Raw genomic sequence first — 12,877 nt, 5'->3', positions numbered from 1 at the left:
CATTTGAGCTGATTACCATTGGAATAAAAAATTTAAACCCATGCCAAGTTTTATTTCTGTTCTGATTCAAATTTGACTACTTTCTTATCTTTAAGCACCTGCTTAAATCCTACTGAAGTCAAACAAAGCGTATGTGTAAGCATTCTGTCAGGCCAAGAAGAGACCAATGAATGTAGATGTCAGAGATTACTTGCCACGGGGGGGGGGGGGGGGGGAAGTGTATCTCCCATTTTAATGCCATTACCTAGTATAGTTGTTTTATTCATCCAGTTTTAAAAGCACTTTTGGAAGACACTAAGCATTCTGTTCTCCAAACTCCAATACTGTTTCTAGTTTATAAATGTTACGTGATGACTTTTCTTCTTCGGTCCCTGTCACTAGTGAGTTACAGAAAAAAACCCCAACAAACCCAACCAAAAAAAGCACGGTAGAAGAGGCAAAACAAAGCAATCTTACCAACCAAAAATTAAAATTGTTCCTGTACAACACGCATAACCTAATATTGCATCAAGTGGTTAAAGAAGGGGTGTCTCCTTAAGTGTTTTTTAGACCAAGCACATCGTAGGAAGGATCCCGAGGCTCCACCACTCCCCCTTGAAGTGAGGCCTTTGTCTCTCAATCCGGTGTTTGTTTGTTTGTTCCCCTCCCCCCCCAAGTATTCAATTGTTGTTTGTTTTCTCAAGGCCCAGAGCACAGCTCGCATGTGGGCAGACAATGAGCCATCCCCCGGTGAACGCGCTCTCAAGTGCAGCCGCAGCAGCAGCGGCAGCCGCAGCAGCAGGCCCCTTCCTTAAAGGCCAGGCAGACGCTCCCGCAGGGCACGAACGGGCCTTTTTCTCCCTCCCACTTTCCACCAGCGCTTACACACCCGTAACAGAAAACACGCGTGTGCCGGCGGAGGACGGGCTGTCGCCGCGGGGGGGCGGGGCGGGGCGCGGGGGGGGCGGGGTCTCCCGGCCCGCCGCTCTCTGCCACGAGGTGTCAGCAAAGGCATCCGCATCGCGACGGCGCGAGCGGAAAACCAAAAATTCAACACCCGCCCCCCCCCCCAAAAAAAGGCAAATGACTCCAAAGCGGCACCTCCGTGCCTGAGACGCTTTTCCTCTCTTCTGACTCTCCGCTAGGTGACAGCAGAGAAACCAGACTGAAGCAGCCGGTAATGGGCTTGTGGAGAAAAGTATTTGATCCCTACTGCTAAACCCTCAGAGAGCAATGCAGTTAAGAAACTCGCATTATTGGCTGTTTTCCTGGAAATTACAGAGCCCTTTGCTTTTAGGCTTCCCGCCTGCAGGCCTCAATAATTTACAAAAATGCGTCTCTGCATTGTATGCAATGCCCTCAAAGCAAATGCACTCGGGCTGGGAAAAAACAGTTAAGTATTGTTGTTTTAGTGCGAATAATTACTTCCTAATGTCAGCTATTAGTCTTGTAAAATGCTCCCAAGTTCTTACTTGCATAAGCTGAATGGGCCTGATCTTTCAGGCAAGAACACCCATCTACACTGAAACTGCAGCAAGCCGGGAGACTGAGTTCCCCTGTATATTTACAGCAGTGTTCAATCTTGCAATAGGGATACTAATTTTATGCCAATGCGCTAAAATCCCGCTACAATTTTGCTGTTGGCTGCCCACCAGATTAAAGCAGTAAACTGTTTTAGCTTGGCTCTTCAAAACAGCTACGGTACAAGCTAAACTAGGGCCCGAGTAGCTACGGCACAAATGAGATTCAAACATGGACCAGGTGAGGAAGGAAGGAATTGAACACGCTTATCTTACTGTCACGCTGTACTTGAAGATGAATCCGTCTTGGCCTGAGTTAAAGCACTGCAAAGCTGCTGTAAGTAGGGCACATGCTAGAATTCAGAGGAGGCAACACACACCCTCTACCTTGGTCCTATTCCTGACCCATTCCAAAGTATTTTTTGTGTGAAGAGAGGTAGATCTGGTATAACCCCAACTTTCCAGCTTTCGTGCATCTGTGAGAGTTTCTTGTGTGAGTGAGGGAGATCCCCATCTCAGTAGTATTTATAGCCCCTTACCCTAATATAGAGGTGTAAAGGGTTTGCAGCACACAGAGTATTTTTCAGAAAGAAAAGAAATAATTTAAGTTCTTCTCTCTCTGTTCACTCACCTTTTATTTTGTCATTTTATCTCGTGTTTTCATTCTCCTGGATTATTCTGAGGTGTACGAACTTAATTGCCTGAGTGCTCTTAACATTTAATTTTTACAAAGACCCTTTTTCACAGCTTGGCTATATAACTTTAATCTTTTTGAGGTGTATTCTGACTCTAGTTCATACTCTAGTACTCCACCAATTCTGCTCCAGTTTGACAAGTCAGATTAAAAAAATACTGGCACTCCATCTTTTGAGGTGACAGAGATGATACATGTTCAAAGAACATGACACAGGGATAAAGAAAGCCCGTCTCAGGTCTCAGAGAATTCTTTTGACAGAAGCTCAGAGTTCTGGTTTTTGTTTTTCTCCTCTGAAAAAGTATAAGAAAACATTTATTCATTTAGGCTAGCTTTTTACTAAGTGCGTGCTGCACCATTGCAGCAATGCGTTCAGTCACTAAGTAATGCGTAAATCTTTGTTTTAGAATTCTTTGGGATATCTTGAATGCCGCTTTGTCATACTTTTCTGTATTCCACTAGTAGCTATCATAAAAAGATGAACAGGATGGCAGGTGTTTAGTAGAATGAGCCGTCAGCTGGTTGTCTGTACATACTGTATGTACCACACCACACACACCGACCCAAGTCACTAGTCCAAAGAAGGCGGCACTAAGAAAAGTAGCATATTTATAGTTTTCTTTTTTAATTATACCCATAAGGAGACATTCTGCCGTGCTCAGAGGATTTATCTCTTTTCAGGATCAATTCTTTATGCTGCACAGGAACATTGTAAAATAGTGATGTCAAACCAATTGTGACAAAAAATTGGAATTCAAATAAAACAAGGGAGGGGAATAGCCTAATAAAAATATTTATTGAAAAAATTCCCGTCAACATCATTTGGCTGTACTAGGTAAGTAAAACGCTGAGTGAGACTATGGTCATCAGGATGCAAACAGCTAGTACCATGAGCAGCATTATTCGGCAACATTTGGAATGCTTTTTTTCTCTCTCTTTCTTTTTTAATAAGGTATCATACCCAGGAGTATAAATATCCCCCATCCAGAACTGTAGCTCATTAGGATTTTCCTAAAAGAAAAATCAGAAAATTAACTCAGTTGCTTTCTCTTGCACATAAAGTCATTAGAACATAGCCAGAAGTACAGATAGTGATTAATGAATTTAAGGCACCACAAACACAAATGCAAGAAACTTTCACTTGAACATAGGTTGCGCTACTTGCCAGATGCTGCAAATGTTCCACTGGGGAAAGTTAAAACCACACTTTTCAGCCAGGAACCAAATGTAGGACACCAGCCATTGAAGTGTGATTAAAAACCCCAGATGTTTTCTCAAGAAGACATGTCAATTTATAAACACAGATCTGAGTTCCTTTCAAAAAAAAAAAAAAGGAACCGCAGTAAAAAACTCACAAAAGTAACGCTAAAAGTGATTTGTGCCAATCCACAGGTAGACAGGATCCTGCACAGTGTGGATGAGGCTGAGAAAAATGTGTGTTATTTGATAACAGAATAATGTTATGAACATCATTAAAGTGGGCATATAGTATTTAAGTGCCTCATTTATACTTCTTCCCTATATAAACAGGGAAGCTGAGTTGCGGGCTGTTGCACTTGAAGACTTTCTTTACTCACAGAGGTCACGTTCTGCAGCACTGAAATTCCTGGAGCCTAACCTGATACGTAGACTTCTTTCCCTGATCAGACTCATATTAGTCTCCTGTCTGCAGCAGCAAATATGTCCATATTTACTTCTGGAATCCGACCAAAAGAACCGAGCGGGCTGCACAGTGGTTCATGCGCACACCACACAGCTCAAAGCAATTCACTTTTTGCTCAAATGCAACGTAACAGCTCATTACCTTTATGTGGCTGGCCAAGTTAGAGTGCAGTGAGTGTCTGTCATAGTCTTGCACGGTCCAGGAAGGGCTCTTTTTCTTCTCCTCCCAGTCATCATCCACCTGGATATCACTATACAAGGGGTTGCTTTTGATCGTGGATTTCAGGGTGATGGGTGTAATGTGTTTCCCGAGGGCTTTGTCTATCATTTCTTGAGCGACCCTGTTTGAGTCTAAGCCCGGCAGCTCGGTGACATTTCTCTTTTCTCTCTGTAAGGCACAAGTTAGATCAGAAGGTGGCTTTCATCTTCATTTACCTACAATGCAGGCTCCCTTCCAGAATTATCCTTTGTAATACAACAGAATAATTTTTAAAACTACACTTGCAACAATTTTTCTCGTTCTGGCAAACATCTACAGTGCAGTAAGGGAGTCTGACTGTTCACTCTGGACACATTTCTTCCTTCTGGGGAAAGCATGTGGGTACAATCTGAACATTAAACTCTTTTGCAAATGTGAACTGACATTATAATGCCTGCTGAAAGAAAGCCTCTGCTTTAGCAAAACAGTGCTATGGAACACTGTGGTAGAAGATGCAGTTCTGATGAAAGCCACGGGCGTATGATGCAGAAGCAGAGCTGTGAGGACAAAGCAGAATGAAGCACAGGGGTGATGGTGTGTAAGTGACTGCCTTGACTGGAGCTGCACCTCTGAGAGCAGGGGTGTGATTCACAGTTCTGTTGGCACTGCTGAATGCTAGACCCATGTCAGGATGTCAGAGGCCCTTCATTCAACCGAGACAGAGTCCTTTAACTCGGGCACTGTCAGAACTCAAAAGTAATTAAATATCTGAGCAGTCTCCCAGCAACAATAATCACTAAATTGGACCTTTTAGAACAGGGGGCTGGCGAGGGAGGAGGATGAACAACCCTGGTGGGATCATATTTTTGGAGAACTCACAAGCTGCTGCTTAACACGGCACTAAGAGCCTCTTCAGGAGCTGGTAAGGTGGTAGTTACTCTATTTTCTGAGCTGTTGTTGCATGGAGGAATGCAATCAGACTGTCCAATCCAAGCTGTTCAACATCTGGGTTCACCACTACCTTCAGTCCCCGAGACTTTGAATTAATCTGCCACCGATCTGCAGTTCTGGTGGTGCATCAGCTTCCCAAGAGACCTGCTTCTGGCAGAGCCCTTGCCTCATGCTAACACCTCTCCTCTGTCTCAGGACTGCTTCTGCAGAGCCATCACAGTGCAAATTCTGCTTTCATTATTAGCAAACACCACTTCCCCATTAGCGCCTTTGTCCTTAGGAACTTTATGTTGAGTCAAGGGACTTGCTCCTGCTAGGGGCACATCCTGCTTCTCCTTCCATCTTTCTGGTGGGAGCCCACCTCCTCCTGCATACTGGCTCTGGGCGCTGCTCAGATCCCACATCAGCCAGTGCAGGTCCCTAAGCTGATAGCGACCTGTTGGCTTCTTCTGCTTGAGTAATTTTCAGCCCCCTTCATGGGCTGGTGAATGCTCTTTCAGTGGAAGCCAGCTACTACATGTCATCACCTACTTTATGCCTCAGTGCCTGTGCACACGCGTAGACATGTGTACGGGGGCAGGCAGGTGTAGAAGGAAGCAGGAGGACTGGCTTCCTTCAGAAAGGAAAGGTGGAGAAGAGAAAATGACAGCCTTTGTCTACGAAACCCTAGGAGGAAGCATCGTGCTGGCATTCTTATCACTAAATCGTGCACAAGTGACTAAGCATGTTTCCCATCAATAATTACCACTAGTAGGTGGGTGGATCCTCAGTGCCCTCCCAGTCCCTTTATTAGTTCATAATTTCCATATGTCATTCCTTAACCTTGACATATCCCCTGGCAATATTACTCTTTGCATTGCAGTTAGAGCTGGCACTCAAGCCCTCTGGGTTGTACCGGCCAGATTTCAGCTAAGCTGGTGTTTTTAACTGTCATTTCTTTCTGACTGCATTTTATTTTATTTTATTTTATTTTATTTTATTTTATTTTATTATTTCATTTCATTTCATTTCATTTCATTTCATTTCATTTCTTACTTAAAATTTGTCATTGACCTTAATGATGCTTCCCTTAGGCTTGCTAGATAGTTGAACTTGGAGACCATTTTGTTGAAGAACACAAACTGTCTCACCAGGGGACGCTTGGTCTCCCTAGGCTAAAATGTTGTGAAAAGAATGCAACTTGACAGTAATTTCTAAAGCTGTTTTAAATAAAATGCTCCAAAACTTGGAACAGATGGCACAATGCAAAATTTGTTCATAAAGAGAGTGCTTTGTGGCAAAATTTTTGCCCCTTCTGTCTGGAGTACCTTCCTTTTCATGGGCATGAGAATAGGAGAATGTGGTAGCCTGGAGCAGAGGTGGAGGAGGAATAGGATGGGAGGGGCAACGGGGTTTTACCATGACAGCTGGACTGCAGTCTGGGGTAGGAGATAGTTTGCAGAAGTTTTAGAGAACAGACATTGAAGTGCCAAGCTAATTGGGAGAATACACTTGAGTGCAGGCAAATGCTTGGTTGTGAAACTTCTGCGGTAGGTATGTCCTAGAGACTAGTTAGGGAAAAGGAAGGACAGAAGCCCGAAGCACATCCAAAAAAAAAAAGGTTTAGGTCCAAGAAATATGAAGAACATTGCGTGAAATATATGCATTTATAGAAGCAGAGAAACAGAAGGAGATTAGATAATAAAAATATGCCTGCTAGTATTAATCCTAGCAAAAAATGAATGTTTTCTCTTTTAAGAGTCAAAAAAGTTTTCAGAGACTTCTATGGTTTTGATTCTGATTCATGAAGCAAATGTTCAAAGAAAGAGGAAAGTACTGTAAATTTAGGTATCCATGTGTGTTACAGAATTTATATGATATACACTATGCCTAAGAGACCAGTGTGAATGAGGGTGGAACAGATCAAATCAGAGGCAACTTGTGTTACTATTCACTGCATGGAAGGAAGGAACAGCAAATACTCAAAGCAGCAATAGTTATGAAGAACTCTGAGAAACTAGATGAAATGTGTTGATGAAATGCTCATTTAACAAGATGAAAAATGCTCTACTCTGTGAACACATAACTGTTTGATCTACATATAGCTCATGAGCGAGAAAGCTGTTACGGTTTATAACTCGGGTTTCAATGAGAACAGTTTGTCCCTCTTTGACAGACCCAGAGAGCTGGCATGTACAAAAAAGAGGATTCTGTAAAAAGCCTAAGATCTATAGAGAGTCAATGTTAGTTCCATCCCTGGGTCAAAATGTGCTTACTCCACAGGTTTTTCTTGCTGAGTATTTCATTATGCAAATGATGCATATAGGTACATTACAATACATATAATTAAAAATCATAAATTAATCTATAATGCTAAGAAACATTTTTATCTCATTTTTGTCTTGACTTCATCCTTTTGTTCCTGCTGTTGTCACTGTTGTTAGCACTGAACCAACCTGAGAGCCTAACCATTCTTTCCTCAGTCTGTCATATGAGACATCAAGGTAATCGCCCACCAAAACCAGGACATCAACAGTTAAGGTTAGGCCTTGCTCTCAAGCCCATCTACCTGCAAGAAGAGGTCAAAGAGACACCTACAACATGAAGGGCATTTGCTTCCTGGAAGCCAAATTTTTCTTTACTCCCCCCTCTAAAGACAGTTAGTTCCTCTTGTCTCATGGCCAGCCATGGTCTCCAGCTGCTGCTGGGGGAGATAATGAAAGTGACAAATGCTGTTGATGGGCAGCTATGCCTGAAAGTTTTAATCAAGGGGAGTCTTTAAGAAACTTAGGGCCACCAGATACTGCAGGATTTGTTTTGGAACAGCCTCCTCGATCATAATGAAGGTGGGTAGCAAGGTGATTATTGTATTTGCATGCAATTTGTTTAAGACTGTTGTGCAAAAGCCTTGTAACCCACCCTGGAGGACTCTCCCAGCACTTGGAAAGGCATTTTTCTGATGCAGAGACCTGTTTCTAGGATAGTCAAAAGGTTTGACGGACAAAAAGCTCCTAGGTAGTAACACAAGAATCCCTGTTGTAACAACTGTGTAGGTATTGCTAGGCATTTGGGCAATAAAAAAAAGCTCATTTATCAGGATAAATAATTATTAGCTCTTTAGAATTTTCTGAACAAATCTGATCTCATAGGGGATGCCATGGAAAAGCAATCAGGAAGGCAAGGAGGAACCGAGGATAGGTAAGCAGACCTGAAAGTCAGATTATATCAAGGATTCCTGAGAATGCAAGTTTTCTTATCGAAGGAACGAAAGGGGATCAGAATTGCTTGCCAGAGACATAAGGCAGCATCAGGCTACAAAGCAACCTGGGAAGCCACCTGACATGGATAGGAAGGAGATCAGTAGATGGTTATAAACACTTAAGCTGAAGTGACAGGAATGTTTAGAGAAGAGCAGGCATTCATACAGACTATTTTGATTGTGTCACACTGAGAGTACTTCTGTCCTCATAATGAATTGTTTACTTAAAGAAAGCTGTTTTATCTGTCATTGCTAATGGAGTCCTGCAGGGTTGTGAGTGCATTACATAAGAACTTCTGCAGGGTGTCAGACCAAAGCTCCTGCCAACCTTGCAGCTGGCTCTGATTGTGGCCAGTTTCAGGTGTCTAGGGAAGAATAAGGGAAAGCGTGGAAGTATGTAACACAAGTATGAGCCAGGGGACAAACAAGTGACTGTAACCCAGCACTGAACTTACAGGTAAAAAAAAAATCTCTTGTTGTGGTACACTGAGAAACAAGCAAAGGCAGGACATAGGCGTTAGCTCAGAGGAGAGGCCAGGAGGGGTTAGGAGTGCAGTTAGCATGATAACCGTAATACCTGTAGGCCAAAATTTGTTCAGAGTTGCAAATCCCCTAGCAAGAGCAGCGTGAGAAGAAGTATCATGGTGTTCAGAGACCAAATGCTCTCTGCTGTCTTCCAGAAATAGGAAAAAAATGGAAATCCAAGAAGGAAAAAGAAGTCAGAGAATTGCAGAAAATGACCAGGTAGACTACAGAGGAGAAATGCACCCCGGCTATCAGGAGCAGATACAGGGGATTAATCATCTGGCGTATGCTGAGCATTAAAACATATTGCTGGGCAGAGAGTCCAGCAGAACTGGAAATTTTAAGGGCAATCAGAAAGCGGTCAGTAGCTAGCCATTTGCAGGAGAAACAGCCTGTGCTTTTCATGCTGCTTTTCACAAGGAAGGGCCAAGATTCCTGGACTGCTTTATGCTTTGTTTTATTCAAAGTAGACGATGAAAATATACGCTAAGTAGGGAAGCTGTTCAGTTTGCCTGATACAGAAGAGGAAAGTAAGGAGAGAGAGCAGCAACTTTTTGGTCAGTAATAGAACTGTCATTATGTCAAGCTGCTTTTTATAATGGAAATAAATTTAAAAACTTAGAGGTGGAGAAAACGCATAAACACTTAAGTGCACTTGAATTTAAGTGATCTCATAATAAAGGTCTGGAAGAGACCACAAACACGCCACTGAGAAGTCACTTTACACGGGGAGCCCTGAGTAGGAATAGTTTCTTAAAAGAAAATTAACTTCTCTCAAGGTTTAATGACTTTGGCAGTCTGTAGGTCACACACATATGTCCTGAAATGAATTCTCCTCCCTCACCCCCCCGCCTCGTTTCTGTTTCTGAATTAACTAACCCTTAACCCCATTAGCTCTCTCATCTTAAAGCAAAACACGTTACTCCTCTGCCATTAGTTCTCCACCGTGCCATCGTGTTTATTCTAATGTCTGGAACTCATCAGTTCTTTTCCCTTTATTTGATTGTCAGCAAAAGGGAAGAAAGGAGGTGAGCTCATAAGGGAGAGAGAATAAGGCACAATGAATTTTATCTGGACAGCTCAATTCACTAATGACTACACTTAGAAGTATAGGTTGTGCCCTAGGTTTAACATTTATAAACCACTGCATAGCAAACTGCATTTCTGGAGACATGGTGAGTGCAGACATTTGCTTTGAAATGGCCATCCCGGGGCTGGGAACAGAGTTCCAGGAAAACCCTCTTGCTGGTGGCGAAGGGCAAAGCACAAGTCGAAAAAGCACAGGGCTCCCCACACGTTTTTAATCCTCCCGCAGCTCTGCAGCCCTGGCTCGGTGACAGTGCGTCCTGTTTAACAACAATGGGGAGAAGGATCCCTGCTGCGGAGGAGGCTCTGTGTGTGGCTGCCTCCCTCCTGCACAAAAGAGGGGCTTAGGTGGGGTGGGGAGCGAGGCCAGCATTGCACCATACCCCATTGTTTGGGATCCCACAGGCTTGGTTAGGGCTCTTTGCGATGGGCGACCATGTGTCCCCTCCTCCCAGCTCTCCTTGGGCAATCGCCAGCAAAGATGATACAATATGAGCGGAGGTGGCTGGAGATGTTGGGGTAGGCAGAGGGAAGGGTGTCGGGTGGGGAAGAGGCCAGGGAAGGTAAGGGGAGGGTCATGGAAGCGGGTGTCAGGAGGGGGAGGACTTTTGCATGTGGGTGAGGACTGGAATGGACTCTGGGAGGGCGCGAAGGGTTTTGGGGAGCTGATGGGAAGAAATGTCTGGGAGAGGAGAAGTGCAAACTGGAAGTAGCTGTGGGAGACTTCAAGGATCTTTCTCTTCCCTCCCCTCCCCCAGGTTGATGTTTTTTCGGCTCCCACTCCTCATTCCCCAGGGGGAATTGGACCCCCACCTTAAGGATCCTCAGGATGCAGACCCTTCTCCACACCCACCCCCCCAACCGCTTGTGTGTGTCTCCATCCCTTGACAAGAACCAGACCTTGGAGCTTTTGCTCGTGCTAGGGGTGGGGAAAGGCAAGGGGCTCCCCAGGCAGCAGGGAAGGAGCACCGTGGAGCAGCAAGTGGGGCCCAGAGGGGTGTGAGCTGATGCAGCTGTACTGCTGCTGATCCAGCCGTGAACTTCGCCGCCACCGGCTCCAGGGCCTCTACTAGGCAGAGCACATTTACATTTTTTACCAAGAAACTGCTGCTACCTCTATATAATGACCTGGATTAATACAGTCAGTGTGTTTCACACTTTCAACAGCTGTCTGTCAGGATAACAGGAAGGTCAAAGTAAAATGAGAAAAACAAGGCAAAATAAAGAGGAAGCTGTGCTGAACTGTGTAGACATATATAAGCTTGCAAGACACTGGGAAGAGTCTCTAATGCTCTCTGTAATATGCCTTTTCATCGAGTTTGAAGGATACGACCTGGCTTTCAGATTTAAGTCTGAGTTTTTTTCTTATTCCTTCAGAGAGCACATTCCATTTGCCCCTTTAGTACAATTTATCAGTATTTGACATCAGTAGACTTTCTGGGAAATCCTATGAAAATGTTACAATGAGCAGTCGAAAGCCTAACGTACTGAAACAAAGTCAGCGGACCGCCCCGAAGAGAATAACGCTTCTCTTGGAGCCTGATCCTCACTGAAGTCAATGGGAAAACTTGCAGGGATATTAGTGATGCAGACTCAGAGATGCAGGAAGCTGAATCCACAGCTGGAGTCTCAATCTCACGTCATTTGTCTCCTGATCACAAAAATGAGGTAGAGAAATCAGGAAAAATGCCAGCCTCTTTTAGACCTTACCTGTAAATAGACCCTGTTGTGCCACCGCTGCACTCCAGGTAAAGCTGCCTCTGGAAATTTTGCCAAGCTGGCTTGTAGAAAGGCAGAGTTTTTCACTAAAGACTTCACCTCCAGTTGCAGGAATTTGTCAGGATGGTTGTTGTTTGGCAAAACGGAGAAGTCCATGTTTCTGTCCTGTAGAGTAATAACGAAAACAGCCCCAGCTTCTGCTTCCTGGCTGTGCACACTCCTTCTATTATTAATGACGTGAAGAAGGATGCGACAGTTTCCTGAAACTGTATCTGACCCCTGTTTGGTGTCAGGCTCACTTATATCATCTACCAATGATAAAAGATTGTTTAGAAGCGGCAGAGCAGACAGGACATGTTTCTGTAAGTGCCTAGCTTAAGTTTTCAAGTTCAAGGTCTATTTTGATAGATACATATGTGCTCATTAAAGCTAACAGAGTACCAGTGAGTAGATGCATGAGACACTTAAATGCATACCAGCACTTCCTCAAGTGACCTGCCAAAAATGTCAAGCTTACAATACTTCAAAGTAAGCTTTTCTTCCCAGAAAATTAGAAGCAGCTCCCAGTGCAAAGCAAGTCCTCCTTTTCTGTGGCAGTACTAAGAGGCTCCATTGTGCTGTGTGGGTCGGTACAGTTTACCGCGACGGCTATGACATGCACTTCTTTAGGTTCAGGGATATCTTTCACAGTAAATTCTTCTTGACCCTGGGAAATAATAGATTTTTTCAAGTAATTGATAACAGAAGTTTTCAGAAATTGATTCTGCTCCTGTTCAAGCGAATGGAAAATCTCTTACTGTCTTGAATGGCATAGTCTCAATCCCTTCACTTCTATTATTTTATTTTGAGACTTGATATTTTCATCATCATTTTATAAGTCTTAAGTTCTTTTGACTTTCAGCTAATGAAATTCCCCTTCTCGTCATGACCATTACTTACAACCAGCAAAAGTAGTCTCCTCATTTTTATTTTAACTTTTTTTTTTCCAAACCTTTCTGTTTTTCTAAGATATGTTTCATTTTTGATGACACTACCATGGAGGATATGTATTTGAAAGTTCATTGCTTGAAATCCAGGAAAACCTATTTTGGATCAAATTAGTGCTGAGAATTAGGGCATCAGAAAAATTTTAGACTTCTACTTAGACCAGAGAATCACACCAATCTATTGTCCTTACAGAAGATTGCTGAAATGTAGAAAGAAAATAAAACCAGTAAACTAATTTTTTAAATGTTACTAATGTGAGATCCTAATGTAATAAATGAATACTTTGATATAGATGTAAGTTAAAGCCCTTATTTACT

At 43.3% G+C, this 12,877-nt stretch overlaps 1 protein-coding gene across 1 annotated transcript; it reads right to left on the bottom strand.

Annotated features, from left to right (window-relative positions):
- Positions 1 to 2,973: 2,973 nt before the first annotated feature.
- On the bottom strand, positions 2,974 to 11,730 carry MINAR2 (membrane integral NOTCH2 associated receptor 2). Its single transcript, XM_052778579.1, has 3 exons — positions 11,565 to 11,730; positions 3,998 to 4,243; positions 2,974 to 3,204 (listed from the first exon to the last, which is right to left on the bottom strand). Exons 1-3 carry the CDS (start codon positions 11,727 to 11,729, stop codon positions 3,025 to 3,027), a joined length of 591 nt encoding a protein of 196 aa, XP_052634539.1. The 5' UTR covers position 11,730; the 3' UTR covers positions 2,974 to 3,024.
- Positions 11,731 to 12,877: the final 1,147 nt, after the last annotated feature.

This window comes from Harpia harpyja, chromosome Z (genome assembly GCF_026419915.1).
Source record: "Harpia harpyja isolate bHarHar1 chromosome Z, bHarHar1 primary haplotype, whole genome shotgun sequence".
Lineage (NCBI taxonomy): Eukaryota > Metazoa > Chordata > Aves > Accipitriformes > Accipitridae > Harpia > Harpia harpyja.
This window is presented reverse-complemented; position numbering and strand designations above follow the sequence as displayed.